The 17,890-nt window shown below is 32.9% G+C and overlaps 1 protein-coding gene across 1 annotated transcript in view; it reads left to right on the plus strand.

The window, feature by feature from the left end:
• Window positions 1-17,890, plus strand: part of LOC101900579 (DEAD-box helicase Dbp80-like) — a 102,534-nt gene that overhangs the window by 57,431 nt on the left and 27,213 nt on the right. Inside the window, exons 5-8 of the mRNA XM_059127711.1 lie at window positions 2,885-2,999; window positions 3,097-3,274; window positions 3,329-3,430; window positions 3,485-3,620. Coding sequence (XP_058983694.1) covers window positions 2,885-2,999; window positions 3,097-3,274; window positions 3,329-3,430; window positions 3,485-3,620 — 531 coding nt within the window. The remainder of the gene's footprint in view (window positions 1-2,884; window positions 3,000-3,096; window positions 3,275-3,328; window positions 3,431-3,484; window positions 3,621-17,890) is intronic.

Here is a 17,890-nt window from a genome sequence, read left to right on the forward strand (position 1 = left end):
TACTGTTGACGTAAATTCAATAAGATTTGTTGTAGTTGAAAGACCACTACGAAAACCATGCTGATATGGACTCAATATAGATTGAATTTTCTGTGAAATTACTGCAGTAATTAATTTTTCAAACAATTTTGGTATGGCACTTAATTTTGCAATTCCTCTATAATTTTACACATTAGTAAGACTACCAGACTTATGTAAAGGTATAATATACGATTTTTTCCAGAAAGTAGGAAAGTGACCAAATTTAAGTGAATAATTAAACAATATAGTTAACGGAAGTGCTAATGTTTCTGAACAATATTTAAGAATTATATTAGGTATACCATCCGGTCCTGGACATTTAATCGATTTTAAACTACGCAGACTATTGGACACATCATGACGTTGTAGAAAAGGCATACAAATTTGATCAGCCTGTAATAACTTATAAGGATACGAATCTTTAAGTTGGCAAGATGTACTGAATAGGTTGTGGCAAAAAAATCTGCGAAACATTCAGCAATATCTGTGCCTGTGACAAATTCTTTATTGTTATATTTCAATACTGAGGGCTTTGAGGAAACTTTTCGTTTTAGATTAACAAAATCATAAAAAGATTTAGGATTGGATTTAAAATTATTTTTAATCTTGTCTAGGTAAAGTTTATACAATCTACGAGACTCTAAAGTATATTTAGATCTAGCAACAGAGTAATTAGTGTAGTCTATTGTTAAGCCTGATTTTTATATTTACGAAAAAGTTTTTTTAAATTTGATAACTCAGAGGTTATCCATGGATATTTATTTGAATTTTTAACTCTAGTGGTTGGAACACATTCCAGTTTAAATCTATTTAGAATATCATAAAATTTATCAATTACATATTCTAAATCTTTATGGTTGTTACACAGGCACACAGAAGCCCAATTTACGGAGGAAATGAGGGTATTAAATTTTCGAAAATTAGTTTTTTTTGTAATTAAGGACAGTTTTAAATGAGTCGGACTGACTTTCTTCAATTACATAACTGTGAGTCATGGAGATATATAAAGTTGGATGGTATATATCTTCAGGAGTGCATATTGGAGGAATTCTGAATATATCAAAATGCTGTGTTATATTTACAAACGCCAAATCAAGAATTTTGACGTGGGAATTTTTCACACTGTTTATTTGATAAAGATTTAAGTCACACAAACTATTTATAACATCAAATGTATACTGGGTACTGTTTATTTCGGATGGCAAAGGAATCAAAGCTTCAGAATCTGGCATTGGAAGCCACCTAATGGAGGGCATATTAAAATCACCAAGGATCAGAATGCGATCGGAATCTTTCATTTTTTCAGTGATTAAATTTATTTCTGATAAATGCTGATTATAAATGTCAAGTGAAGATGAAGGGGGAATATAAGAGCAAGTTACAAACAATTTAGATATGCCCAATTCAATGGAAACACCAACAAATTCTATATCAAGAAAATCATTTAGATCAATTAAATTAGTGGTATATTTGGTATCAATTGCAATAAGGACACCACCACCTTTTTTACAAACACGATCTTTTCTAAATATTTGATATTTTGAACATAAAATTGCACTGTTTAATATAGATGTTTTTAACCAAGTTTCGGAGAAAACCAATACATTATAATTGAAACCAATGCTATCAGTATATAAACTGGTTAATTTTGTATTAAGCCCCCTTACATTCTGATAGCAAATAGAAAATGAGTCATTTAGTTTTTTGGCACCGAATCTGGTCTAAGAGGCAAATGAGCTAAATTATCGAATCTCTCCACAAATTCTTTAATAAATGCCCTAGCAGGCCAAAATTCTTTTAAAATCAACTGTACGAAAATATTTTCAGGCACAACGATTTTGAAAGAAGATCTGCTTTCAGAAAATGCAGATCGGAGCTTATAACATCTCAAAAAGTAATCTCCCTCAATTTTTGATTTTATATAATAGATTATATCATCGGCCGTTGTTTCTGGCGCAAACCTTGTTGCAAATATCATTTTCATGGCGGGAGCCATAGATAATGATCTTTGGACAGGTTGAATTTTGCCAGTAGCAGTCTCGGGACGATCACTAGTGATAAGTGAAGGAAGTGATAATTCCTGTATGTTACGAGTAGATTGTGAGGTTTTCTTAGAAACCTCACTATCAATACTCATAACATCAGGATTATTTACCCCTTTACCTATACCGCTGTTATCTACCGGAACTGGGTGTGTAACAACACTGGCATACGACTGTTCACGTCCAGTCTCAGTTGTTTCAGTGATATTAACTGAAACCGGTTGTGGAACAGTGTTCTCCACAGAAACTATTGCTTTGCGACTAGGCGTTCCCTTAGTTGGTGCCTTTTTCGCAGCCCTTTTTCATTTCTGGCCAGAAACCAACTCATCTAATTCTTGGTATTTCTCAAACAATGTAGAGAAATTCTCAAATCGGAGTGATAGTGAGGAAAATTCTTTTTTCATCGATGTCAATTCCGACTGCAAATCCTTTACAAAATTATAAAAGTCTGCAGAGAGTTTCCTACATTGCACACAACACCAACGAACACCAACATTATTTCTAATTGTGTCTACAACTTTTGCATTAATCCTAGCACATTTTGCATGCCATTGATTAAGACAAAACCAACAGGTAACACACAATTCATCCTCTGCAACAATATTACACAATTCAAAAGGGCACGACATTTTTTATTTTAATTATAATTATTTCTTTTTTAATACACAAGTTACAACTATATTTTTCAAGATTAGATCTGTAGCTGGATTTTTTTTTATTTATTTATTTTATTCTTCTTATAGGTACTTTTTTTGTTAAATCAAATGAAATAAAAATCAAAATACATATAAAAATCAAATGATTTAATGATCTAATTACAGGTACTTTGTTTGTCCCCTACATATGAACTTGCTATTCAGACTGGAGAAGCTGCGGCACGAATGGCACAATTCTGCCCCGATATTAAATTAAAATTTGCCGTTCGTGGGGAAGAAGGTATGACAATTATTGGTCGAAGTAACAGATTTACCCACCTTGTAATGTTGGAAATGTATTATAATTCAAATATTTAATAATGTATTATTTATTTCAGTTGCTCCCGGAACAAAACTTACCGATCACATAATAATCGGCACCCCAGGAAAAGTTTTAGATTGGGCTTTAAAGTATAGATTCATAGATCTAAAGAAGATACGAGTTTTTGTACTGGATGAAGCAGATGTAATGATCGCCACACAAGGTCACCATGATCAATGTATTCGAATTCATAAGTAAGAAACTGCGGCGAATGCAATTTTATTGTAATTAATGACACCTAATTTTAGACAACTCTCGCCCAAATGTCAAATGCTATTTTTCTCTGCTACATATGACAAAGAAGTTATGGAATTTGCTGAACACATTGTCCCTGAGGCAAATATCATAAGGTTTCCAGAAAAAAAATTTATACTGCGTTTTCGGTTAACTATGTCCATTTTCAGACTAAGGAGAGAACAAGAATCCCTAGATAACATTAAACAGTACTACGTCAAGTGTAATTCGGAAGAAGAAAAGTATCAAGCGATTCAAAACATTTATGGAAGCATAACAATTGGACAAGCAATAATATTTTGTCATGTAAGTATTGTACACTTGTTTAAAAATTAAAAAAAGAAGAGATTTCATAAAAATGTTTAAATATAAGAAAAAAAAAGTACAAATTTTTAGATGGCTCGTTTCATTCTACAGTAGAATAATCATAGTAGTCAATGTCACTGAATTCGAGTATGCAATATTTTCGTCAAATCATAAATAAATATATTGAGATGCAATATTAACATTCCATTTTAAAGTGCAAGTGCCAGTGAAAGCGGTTGGAGAATGCAGTCAAGTCTTAAGTTATTGCAGGTGTTAATATACCCTTTCTATGGTGGAGGATCTAAAAATCTCATCACTAAATAGAAGGCTTATAAAGAACATTTTAGAGCACTAGAGTTGAATTTGTATTTAATTTTAGCACATTTGAATTATTTCTTCTGTTATTTTGTTTGCCCGATAGACACTTCACTGTTACGAACATTGATTTTTTCTGACGATAGTATACGCATTTTTTATTGTTTGCTGGCGTGGATGTTCGAACTTGCGACCCCCTAGGTTTCTGGTTTTTAAAAAATTAATTTACTTTGCCATTCAAATTTAATAGGAAAAACTTTCTTTCTGGTAATGCTGCCATTATTTTTGGCGTACTTAGAATGCAGAGGCTAGGCAGTTGTCATAACTAGTAGTGGTAAGCGCTTACCAATTTTGTTGATGCTTAAAAAGTTACTAGTTAAACAAATAATACATACATATGTATAGGATCGTAAGTTGCGTCAGAACTTAAATCACATTTTTACTCAATTTTAATGTTTTCAGGTTTACTAGGACAAATATCAACAGGTCCAAGAACAGTTGCACCAGACCTATCGAAGGCAGGGTCTGATTGCTCTATTCCAACCAATTATTCTCTCCAGTTGGGAGAATCTGACATCAGAATTAATATAAAACGACTTGTATTAGTGATCCTAGGCAAAATGTTTCTGGGCTGAATCGAAAAATTTTTTTTTGTTATTTTGGTTCGATTGAAGTATCTGACAGACAAAGGCGTCTGAATGCAATTGTGGTCGTATTTATTATTATAGTATGAACATATTTTATGTACCCATGGTACAATCAATAGGTACTTAAAACACTTATTGTGATTGGAATCGCAGTACAAAAGGTAAACAAAACGTTAACAACTTTTGACATTTCATCTGAATTTGAAAATCTGATGTAACAAATTTATTACAATTTTCGTTACAAACCACTTTACGCATCCTTTCCCCTATGAACATTATTTTAATCGATTGATATTAGGTATGTACGACAAGCCGATATTCCCTCATGTCAAATCACAACTGGTATGAACTGCCAAGTGGATTCTTTATACCCAATATTAGGACGGACGATATATCGCGAATGAACCATTTAAAATCTTTTTCGGAACTCCTATGAATTTAAGACATTATCTATGACGACCTTTGGAACTATAAAATTTGGCAGTATTCCAATGATACGCAACATAAGTGATTTGCACCGTGAACCGATTTTGTATGTTAACAGATTCTGTATTATATCCAATGTTAGGACGGAAAATATAACGCGAATCAACCATTTAAAATCTTTTTCAAGTTGACGCGGAACTTCTATAAATTTGTTCTAATATATATATATAGGACAAAAATAGGGAAACTTGACTAAACGTTCATTGAGACGCATAGCACCCAACTCGGCTGGAAAATGACTAAACGATTAAATGGGGCTTATAAAGCACAAAGGTCGTCTATCAAAAGTATGGTTTTACTCCTCAGAGTTGTAAACTTCTTTTTCTAGTGTAGAAAATTGAATTTTAGCTTTCACAATTTCAATTTTATGACTGGGGATGTCCATCTCAGTCAAGTTTTAAAATTACCGATGCAAATGCGGCGCACTCAATTCCAAGTCTGACAGATTAAATACTTTATTGGCACTCCTCTTACAATACGATACTGAACAAAAGTTTAACAGAATTTTCTTGTAGTACACAGAAGTTAATCGTCGAATATTGTTAGCCAAACTTTCTGCATTATAATTTTGGCTACAATAAAAACATGTGCTAACCAACCTACGGAATCAATCAGATTTTCAATATGAGAAGAAACTTGCCGCTTTGAATAGTTGGATTTGAAAATAAAGGAAATACCTTGTACCTTATAAAATTGCGTAACACAATATTGTTTGAACATTCTAGTACGAAATTATGGGCATTATAGGTAAGGTGCGAAAATTGACAATATCGGTCCACTCCATCAAGTACCTCCCCCACAAAAGTTCAAAATTTTGAATAAATATAACTCTTATAAAATGTGATGTAAGAGCCAGCTTGTCTTCAAATTTTACACATCACATAATATTTATTAACCCAAGGTCTGGTGATAAAATGAAATATATCGGTCCACTCCTTCTGGTACCTCTCCCACAAAAAGTAGAAATTTTCAAAAAAAAAAAAATATTTTCTGTACAGAAAGATAAACGATAATCCGATTTTGCTCCAACTTTGCAAATCCTAATATTTGCATCAATGCTAAGTCAGGTGCGAAAATGGCCAATATCGGTCTACTCCTTCAAGTACTTCCCCACAAAGGGTCAACATTTTGAATAATTACAATTCTTAATAATAATGTGATGTAAGAGTCCGATTGTCTTCACATTTCTCACATCCCAATAATTTTATTAACCCAAGGTCTGGTGCCAAGATGGAATACATCGGTGCACTCCTTCTGGTACCTCCCTCACAAAAAGTTAACATATATATATATAGTAATATATGTATATATATATATTATATATATATATATATATATATATATATATATATATAACGCGAATATATATATATATATATATATATATATATATATATATATATATATATATATATATATATATATATATATATATATATATATATTCAACATTAAAAAATAAAACAAATTCAAAAGTTATAAAAAATATTGTAATACTTTTATGCGTAAACAAACAAATAGCTCGGTCTTTCAAAGGGTGAACATGCCAGGAAGAGCTGAGCATCAGAAAAGCAGAAACATGCTGAATTTAGTCCGCATCCACCAAGTGATTGTCCTTCGGAGTTATTAACTTCATAGCAAATGCCAAACGTTCAGGAAACTGCAATCTTTTGAAGTTGGGAGGCATTTCTGTTGCAATAAGAGAATTTGAGGTAGCAACATACTTCCCCGTAGTAATCATACCCTCAATTAAATTATTGTGTGGTTTTTATGCCCTCCACCATAGTATAAAGTGTATATTAAATTTGTCATTCCGTTTGTAACACCTAGCAATATACATTTTAGACCTCACAAAGTATATGTATTCTCGATCAGCATAAAATTCTATGTCGATTTAGCGATGTCCGTCCGACTGTCAGTCTATGGAAATCACTCTGCTTCCGAACGAAATAAAGTAGGTTGATACAATATTACTCAAATGTATATTATATCTGCAGGACTTTTGGTATTGAAAATGGACCATGTAGGTTCACGTTTTGGTACAGTCTCCATATAACGGTACCTATCGATAATCGTTACTTTGATGATTTTAGAGACCTTATTCGCCGGAATTGTTTCAAATTTGGTATTTGAAGTTCGTAATATGACAGAAGATTGTCTGTGCAGGTTCACGTCTTCGTATAGCCTCCATATAAGAGTACCTCCGGATATTTGGTAGTTTGATGATTGATGACATTATTCTCCGGAATTTGTTTCAAATTTGGTATTTGAAGTTCGCAATGGATACTTCAGCATAAGACAGAAAATTGTCTGTGCAGTACACTTCTTCTACCTCCCGATATTCGGTATTTTGATGATTTTAACGACATTATTCGCCGGAATTGTTTCAAATTTGGTATCTGATGTTCGTAACAGATACTACATCCTATGACAAAAAACCGTCTGTGCAGCTCCACGTTTTGGTATAGCCGCCATATAATAGTTCCTCCATATATATGGTATTTTGACGATTTTGATGATGCAGGTCCACGTCGTCGTGTAGACCCTAATATAATGGCTACATTCGGCATTTTGAAAAACACAATTTGAAACGGATTTTATTTATTTATTTATTTTTTTTTTTTTTTGAAAATTGCCAATTTCGTTCCAAAGTTCGGCCCGGCCAAACTAAAAGGTTTTTTACTTGTTTACTGTAAGCCTTATGCCATTGCAAAGCCGGTGGGTCAATGCTTCTTAATAAAATCATATCCCAATCTGAAACGATTTCAATATAATTTGACAAAATTTACATTTACACTAAATTCCGTCACACCTTCCATATTTCATTGAAATTGGAGGTACATACCGTGTTTGGTACATCAAATATGTGAATTCGGCCGAGAATATATATGGGAGCTATATTCAAATCTTTACCGATTTCTAATTAATTTGTCAAATTTATTATTGTGTCCAAATTCCGCCATTAAATGAAATTCTATTTCATTGGAAAAGGACATATATATCGTGTTTGGTACATAACATACATGAGATCGGCCGAAAAATATATATGGGACATGTACACAAACCTCAATCGATTTCAATATAATTTGGAAAATTTATTTTTGTACCAAAGTTAGTCACTCATGCCGAATTTTATTGGATTCGGACATACGTTTCGTGTTTGGTGCATCAAATATATAAAATCGGCCGAAAATATGAAATCTGAACCGATTTCAATATGATTTGACAATTTATTTTTGTACCAAATTTAGTCACTCATGCCGAATTTAATTGGAATCGGACATACGTTTCGTGTTTGGTGCATCAAATATATGAAATCAGCCGAAAATATCAAATCCCGTCACACATTTCAAATTTCAATGAAATCGAAAATACATATAATGTTTGGGGAATAAAAAAGGAAATCGGTAGAAAATATATATGGGAGCTATATCCAAATCTGTACCGATTTCAATATAATTTTGCAAACAAATTTTTTAGACAAATTCCATTACACATTCCAAATTTCATTGAAATGTTGCGTACAAAGCGTGTTTAATGCATCAAATACATGAAATCGGGCGAAAATAAATATGGGAGCTACATCCAAATCCGAACCGATTTCCATATAATTTGGCAAATATATTTTCTAATCAAATCCCACCACTTATACCAAATTTGGAGACTGTATCTCTAATCGATCAATAGATATGTGCATATCAAATCTAAATTTTTGGGAGGTACCTCCGATTCTGATGCTATATCTCCAGTTCTAAGTGGAATTTCAAAAATGTATATAGTCTATGTTACTTTCAGGCGATGTTGTAGTATACTTGGAAATTTTCATGAAAATCTGTTCAGAGGTTTTCGAGTCCATAAATTACAAACAAACATGCAAACATTTTCCTCTTTTATAGATATAGATTATGCAAGTGTCCGATTGTCTTCAAATTACACACATCACAATATTTTTGATAACCCAATGCCTGGCGTGAAAATGGAATATATCGGTCGACTCCTTATACGTGTGGGAGGTAAGAGTCAAAATTTTGAAAATCCATGAAGGTCATTTAATGCGAAATTAACATCCGATTTAATTCAAACTTGGCACATCTCAATATTTCCATCAACACAAGATTTTTTATAAAGATGATAGAGATCGGACCATTTCTTCTTGTACCTCCCCCACAAAGGGTCAAAGTTTTGAATAATCAAAACGATTATAAAATCCAAAAAAAAAAAGCATCAGGTTCTCTTTATATTTCACACATCTCATTATTTCCACTAACAAACGATCTGTTGTGAAGATGGTATGTATCGGTGCACTCATTCTGGTCCCTGAACATTTTGGAAAACAAAAAGCTCAAATAAAGCGAAATAAGCATTCAACACTCTTCAAATTTCATACTTACAAACATTTGGCTAACTGTCGTGTGAAGATGATATATCTGGGAACACCTTCTGGTACCTCACTCACAAAGGGTCATAATTTTCTGTCACAAAGGGTCACTTTTATCTGTCATAACTTGCGAAACAAGTCAGTGATTCTTTACAATTTGCTATATTAAAATATGTCTTTCTTTGCCAGAAACCTGAGATGAATATGGAATTTATGATTTTCCATAAATTGGATATAAATGTTAGATTTTCTTGTAATTTTACCCATATCAATATTTTTATATGTATTAGTTGAAGCATGAAAATGGAATACTTCGATCGACTATTACTGGTACCTCACCTACATGTTAACATTTTCTAAAATTTATCATATATAGCATGTAAAGCGAAGGAAGTTACCAATGAAGTCCATACTTGGCACGTCGCAATATTTATATCATATTTATTTAGGTTCGATACGAAGTGGCCAATATTGGCCCATTACTTTGGAAGCTACTCCATAAGGGATTAAGCATTTGAATAATCATAACGGAAGTCAAAATATTTTTAATTAATCATACATTTGCTGAGGGTATACATCTGTAGGCAAAACCGACTAAATTTGGTACAAAAATTAATTTTTCAAATTATATTCAAATCTGTTCAGATTTGGATATATATATATATATATATATATATATATATATATATATATATATATATATATATATATATATATCAAATAATGTGGGTTGTTGTTGTAGAAATGTTACAAACCGAATAAAAAAGTTAATGTACCCTCCTTTCCAAGGTGAAGGATATAATAAGCATTAAAGACAAGGTACATTAACTTTTTTATTCGGTTTGTAACATTTCTACAACAACAACCCACATTATTTGATATATATATATATATATATATATATATATATATATCCAAATCTGAACAGATTTGAATATAATTTGAAAAATTAATTTTTGTACCAAATTTAGTCGGTTTTGCCTACAGATGTATACCCTCAGCAAATGTATGATTAATTAAAAATATTTTGACTTCCGTTATGATTATTCAAATGCTTAATCCCTTATGGAGTAGCTTCCAAAGTAATGGGCCAATATTGGCCACTTCGTATCGAACCTAAATAAATATGATATAAATATTGCGACGTGCCAAGTATGGACTTTATTGGTAACTTCCTTCGCTTTACATGCTATATATGATAAATTTTAGAAAATGTTAACATGTAGGTGAGGTACCAGTAATAGTCGATCGAAGTATTCCATTTTCATGCTTCAACTAATACATATAAAAATATTGATATGGGTAAAATTACAAGAAAATCTAACATTTATATCCAATTTATGGAAAATCATAAATTCCATATTCATCTCAGGTTTCTGGCAAAGAAAGACATATTTTAATATAGCAAATTGTAAAGAATCACTGACTTGTTTCGCAAGTTATGACAGATAAAAGTGACCCTTTGTGACAGAAAATTATGACCCTTTGTGAGTGAGGTACCAGAAGGTGTTCCCAGATATATATCATCTTCACACGACAGTTAGCCAAATGTTTGTAAGTATGAAATTTGAAGAGTGTTGAATGCTTATTTCGCTTTATTTGAGCTTTTTGTTTTCCAAAATGTTCAGGGACCAGAATGAGTGCACCGATACATACCATCTTCACAACAGATCGTTTGTTAGTGGAAATAATGAGATGTGTGAAATATAAAGAGAACCTGATGCTTTTTTTTTTTGGATTTTATAATCGTTTTGATTATTCAAAACTTTGACCCTTTGTGGGGGAGGTACAAGAAGAAATGGTCCGATCTCTATCATCTTTATAAAAAATCTTGTGTTGATGGAAATATTGAGATGTGCCAAGTTTGAATTAAATCGGATGTTAATTTCGCATTAAATGACCTTCATGGATTTTCAAAATTTTGACTCTTACCTCCCACACGTATAAGGAGTCGACCGATATATTCCATTTTCACGCCAGGCATTGGGTTATCAAAAATATTGTGATGTGTGTAATTTGAAGACAATCGGACACTTGCATAATCTATATCTATAAAAGAGGAAAATGTTTGCATGTTTGTTTGTAATTTATGGACTCGAAAACCTCTGAACAGATTTTCATGAAAATTTCCAAGTATACTACAACATCGCCTGAAAGTAACATAGACTATATACATTTTTGAAATTCCACTTAGAACTGGAGATATAGCATCAGAATCGGAGGTACCTCCCAAAAATTTAGATTTGATATGCACATATCTATTGATCGATTAGAGATACAGTCTCCAAATTTGGTATAAGTGGTGGGATTTGATTAGAAAATATATTTGCCAAATTATATGGAAATCGGTTCGGATTTGGATGTAGCTCCCATATTTATTTTCGCCCGATTTCATGTATTTGATGCATTAAACACGCTTTGTACGCAACATTTCAATGAAATTTGGAATGTGTAATGGAATTTGTCTAAAAAATTAGTTTGCAAAATTATATTGAAATCGGTACAGATTTGGATATAGCTCCCATATATATTTTCTACCGATTTCCTTTTTTATTCCCCAAACATTATATGTATTTTCGATTTCATTGAAATTTGAAATGTGTGACGGGATTTGATATTTTCGGCTGATTTCATATATTTGATGCACCAAACACGAAACGTATGTCCGATTCCAATTAAATTCGGCATGAGTGACTAAATTTGGTACAAAAATAAATTGTCAAATCATATTGAAATCGGTTCAGATTTCATATTTTCGGCCGATTTTATATATTTGATGCACCAAACAAGAAACGTATGTCCGAATCCAATAAAATTCGGCATGAGTGACTAACTTTGGTACAAAAATAAATTTTCCAAATTATATTGAAATCGATTGAGGTTTGTGTACATGTCCCATATATATTTTTCGGCCGATCTCATGTATGTTATGTACCAAACACGATATATATGTCCTTTTCCAATGAAATAGAATTTCATTTAATGGCGGAATTTGGACACAATAATAAATTTGACAAATTAATTAGAAATCGGTAAAGATTTGAATATAGCTCCCATATATATTCTCGGCCGAATTCACATATTTGATGTACCAAACACGGTATGTACCTCCAATTTCAATGAAATATGGAAGGTGTGACGGAATTTAGTGTAAATGTAAATTTTGTCAAATTATATTGAAATCGTTTCAGATTGGGATATGATTTTATTAAGAAGCATTGACCCACAACGGCTTTGCAATGGCATAAGGCTTACAGTAAACAAGTAAAAAACCTTTTAGTTTGGCCGGGCCGAACTTTGGAACGAAATTGGCAAATTTTCAAAAAAATAAATAAATAAATAAATAAAATCCGTTTCAAATTGTGTTTTTCAAAATGCCGAATGTAGCCATTATATATGGGGCCTACACGACGACGTGGACCTGCATCATCAAAATCGTCAAAATACCATATATGGAGGAACTATTATATGGCGGCTATACCAAAACGTGGAGCTGCACAGACGGTTTTTTGTCATAGGATGTAGTATCTGTTACGAACATCAGATACCAAATTTGAAACAATTCCGGCGAATAATGTCGTTAAAATCATCAAAATACCGAATATCGGGAGGTAGAAGAAGTGTACTGCACAGACAATTTTCTGTCTTATGCTGAAGTATCCATTGCGAACTTCAAATACCAAATTTGAAACAAATTCCGGAGAATAATGTCATCAATCATCAAACTACCAAATATCAGGAGGTACTCTTATATGGAGGCTATACGAAGACGTGAACCTGCACAGACAATCTTCTGTCATATTACGAACTTCAAATACCAAATTTGAAACAATTCCGGCGAATAAGGTCTCTAAAATCATCAAAGTAACGATTATCGATAGGTACCGTTATATGGAGACTGTACCAAAACGTGAACCTACATGGTCCATTTTCAATACCAAAAGTCCTGCAGACATAATATACATTTGAGTAATATTGTATCAACCTACTTTATTTCGTTCGGAAGCAGAGTGATTTCCATAGACTGACAGTCGGACGGACATCGCTAAATCGACATAGAATTTTATGCTGATCGAGAATACATATACTTTGTGGGGTCTAAAATGTATATTGCTAGGTGTTACAAACGGAATGACAAATTTAATATACACTTTATACTATGGTGGAGGGCATAAAAACCACACAATAATCTAATTGAGGGTATGATTACTACGGGGAAGTATGTTGCTACCTCAAATTCTCTTATTGCAACAGAAATGCCTCCCAACTTCAAAAGATTGCAGTTTCCTGAACGTTTGGCATTTGCTATGAAGTTAATAACATTTGACCGATAGATCATTTTCAATAGCAATCATCTTATACACAATACAAATTGTTCTGCTAAATTTTGACGCTCTACATCAAATAATGTGGGTTGTTGTTGTAGAAATGTTACAAACCGAATAAAAAAGTTAATGTACCCTCCTTTCCAAGGTGAAGGATATAATAAGCATTAAAGACAACAATTTCGGGCCGGAAACGTGTTTTTTTTGTCTTTAATGCTTATTATATCCTTCACCTTGGAATATATATATATATATAAATATATATATATATATATATATATATATATATATATATATATATACATATATATATATATTCCAAGGTGAAGGATATAATAAGCATTAAAGACAAAAAAAACGCGTTTCCGGCCCGAAATTGTTGTCTTTAATGCTTATTATATCCTTCACCTTGGAAAGGAGGGTACATTAACTTTTTTATTCGGTTTGTAACATTTCTACAACAACAACCCACATTATTTGATGTAGAGCGTCAAAATTTAGCAGAACAATTTGTATTGTGTATAAGATGATTGCTATTGAAAATGATCTATCGGTCCACGTTTTGGTATAGTCCCCATATAACGGTACCTCTCGAAATTCGGTACTTTGATGATTTTTGCAACATTTCTCCTCGGATGTGTCTAACACATATAACGATACCTACCGATATTGGGTATGTTGATAATCCTAGTCACATTTACCCACATAATTGTTTAAAATTTGGTATTTTAAAAGGTTTGATAGATTACAATCCTTGAAGTATAAAATTGTCCACATAGTTCCCGTTTTAGTATGGCCCCATATAACGGCCTCATTCACTTTATGGTTTTTTAATAAGTTTAACTACATTGTCCAAACAGTCTTACTGGTATATGAAGTTTAAAGTGAAACTCGCTTGAATTCAGATACTTCTATATAAAAATGTTTGCTTTACCCTAAGCTGGATGATATTAAAAGTTGTGCCCAGCCGAACATAATTTTTATACCCTCCACCTTGGAAAGGAGGGTGTATTAACTTTGTCATTCCGTTTGTAACATCCTTAAATATTCGTCGTAGACCCCATAAAGTATATATATTCATAATCAGCATAAAATTCTAAGTCGATTTAACGATGTCCGTCTGTGTGTCTGTCTGTTGAAATCACGATACAGCCCACATTATTTGACGTAGAGCGCCAAAACTTAGCAGAACAATTTGTATTGTGTCTAGGATGTTTGGTATTGAAAATGAGATATATCGGTCCACATTTTGGTATAGTCCCCATATAACGGTACCTCCCGCTATTCGGTATTTTGATGATTTATGCCACATTTATTCACGGATTTGTCTGAAAATTGGTATTTGTAGGTCATAACGGGTCCCAGTTCGTGTGGCGAGACATTGCATGTATAGGTCCACGCTTTGGTATAGCCCCCATATAAAGGTACCTCCCGATATTCGGTATTTTGGTTATTTTTGCCACATTCTTTCACGGATTTGTCTAAAAATTGGTATTTAATGGTCATAATGGGTTCCAGCTCCGGTGGTGAAACATTGCATATATGGGTCCACGATTTGGTATAGCCCCCATGGTTTTTGCCATATTTTTTCACGGATTTGTCTAAAAATTGGTATTTATAGATCATAATGGGTTCTAGTTCGTGTGGCGAAACATTGTAGGTATAGGTCCACGTTTTGGTATAGTCCCCATATAACGGTACCTCCCGATATTCGTTATTTTGATGGTTTTTGACAAATTTTTTACGAATTTCTCTGAAAATTGGTAGTTGTAGGTCATAATGGGTCCCAGTTCGTGTGCGAATCATTGTAATTATAGGTCCACGTTTTGGTATAGCCCCCATATAAAGGTATCTCCCGATATTCGGTATTTTGGTTATTTTTGCCACATTTTTTCACGGATTTGGCTGAAAATTTGGTTCTAGAAAAATGGGTTCTAGTTCCTTTGGCGAAACACTTTATGTATAAGTCCACGTTTTTGTGTAGCCCCATATAGCAGTATTTCCCGATATTCGGTATTTTGATGATTTTTGGCACATTTTCCCACGAATATGTCTAAAAATTGGTATATGTGGGTCATAATTTGCCAAGATTCCATTCCGAAATTGTATCAATTGTGAAAATCCGTCAAAACGTTCTTGAGTTATAAACATAGCAACTAATAAACATATTGAAAAAAAATCTTCAACTTGTTCGCTGTTTTTTTACAGCGAAGGTTTAAAGGCCTTTACGAAGTTTGGTCCTTGCTATTATTTTTAAATTTAAAAGGAACCTATTGCAATGCAATAGGTTCCTTTTTTTGGATTTTTTAGCAATTTTGAAAAAATAATTATCTTTTAACTATGGTTTGACCACGTTTAATTATTTTGACATCTATTCAGGTCCACCACTCCACATACAAAATAAAACATTGTTATTATTGTACACTTTAAAAAATTAAAATGAAAATTTTTAAATTTCGCATTTTTACGCGATTTTTTTGGATTTTATCCTTTTCGGACAGGAGAAAATTCCAGATTTTGTGTGAATCGTTAAAATCAGATCAGCGGTTCTTGAGTGGTAACTAACACAACTTTCTTTTATATATAGATAGATTAGAAGTATGCGTGGTCAGTTCCTCAGCCACCAAATAAATCCCTAGGGTTGGAGGAAAGTCAACAGTATCTCGTGTAATAATTTTCAAACCAATATCTTCATTATTTTGAAAAATATAAGGATTTTAGATAAATGGAAATAGTGTCCGTAAAAGAAGGCGTGGTCAATATTTTTTTTTCTTTAAGAACCTAACTCGGGGTATGACGAATGCTTGTACAAAAATTTATGCAAATCGGTCCAGCCGTTTTCAACTGATTTCATTACCAACAAACAACAATTGATTTATACATATATAATAGCTGGCCCGGTCCGCGTTGCCGGCCCGTACTTTTAGTTTTTAAAGCATAATAAATCACAGATCTGACTTATGTAGGCGGCACAATCTTGATTATAAGTAATGACTATATTATAATTACTCCAATTTTGATTATAAGTAATGACTTGATTATGAGTAATGACTCCATCACTAAATAGAAATTAATATTCATGACAAAAATTATAATTACCGTCGGTTTTAGATATTTTGAATAGCCTGATCCTATTTTCAGCTATAGGCTTTAATTTGAGTGTTAAATACCTATATGATAAAGAACATCTATAATAGCCCCATGTGAAAATTCAGCTCAATTTTTGATATTGTAAAAAGCATTCAAATGAGCTATAATGTGAAGTTTGTATTTCCAACGTTTAAAATCCCGTACTACGTGGTATTCAGTTTTGTCCACCTCATACTTGACGGTAGAATGTTGTCAGAATAGCCAAAAAAAAATTACTCTTTTGCTCCGATTACCGTAAGATGGGCATTAATTGTTTGTCATTTAAATCGAAATAATCATTTTAGACCCAACAAAGTATATATATTCTTGATCAGCGTAAAATTCTAAGACGATTTAGCCCTGTCCGTCCGTCTGTCCTTCTGTTGTAATCACGCTACAGTCTAAACGAATTAAGATAGGAAGCTAAAATTTTGCACAGATCTCTCTTTTGTCTGCAGGCAGGTCAAGTTCGAAGATGGGCTATATCGGTCCACGATATCGTATAGCCCCCATATAACGGTACCCCCGATATTCGGTATTTTGATGATGTTAGCCACATTTTTCAATGAAATTGTCTGAAAATCCACACAAGTAGTTCCTTGTGGGTACTTTATACCTCGACAGAGAATTATCTATATCGGTCCACGATATCGTATAGCCCCCATATAACGGTACCCCCGATATTCGGTATTTTGATGATGTTAGCCACATTTTTCAATGGAATTGTCTGAAAATCCACACAAGGAGTTCCTTGTGGGTACTTTATATCTCGGTAGAGAATTATCTATATAGGTCCACAATATCGTACATCCCCCATGTAACGGTACCCCCCGATATTCGGTATTTTGATGAGTTTACCCACATTTTTCAACGGAATTGTCGGAAAATCCACACAAGGAGTTCCTTGTGGATACTTTATACCTCGGCAGAGAATTATCTATATAGTCCACAATATCGTATAGCCCCCATATAACGGTACCCTCACGGTAT

This window comes from Musca domestica, unplaced genomic scaffold, assembly GCF_030504385.1.
Source record: "Musca domestica strain aabys unplaced genomic scaffold, Musca_domestica.polishedcontigs.V.1.1 47, whole genome shotgun sequence".
NCBI lineage: Eukaryota > Metazoa > Arthropoda > Insecta > Diptera > Muscidae > Musca > Musca domestica.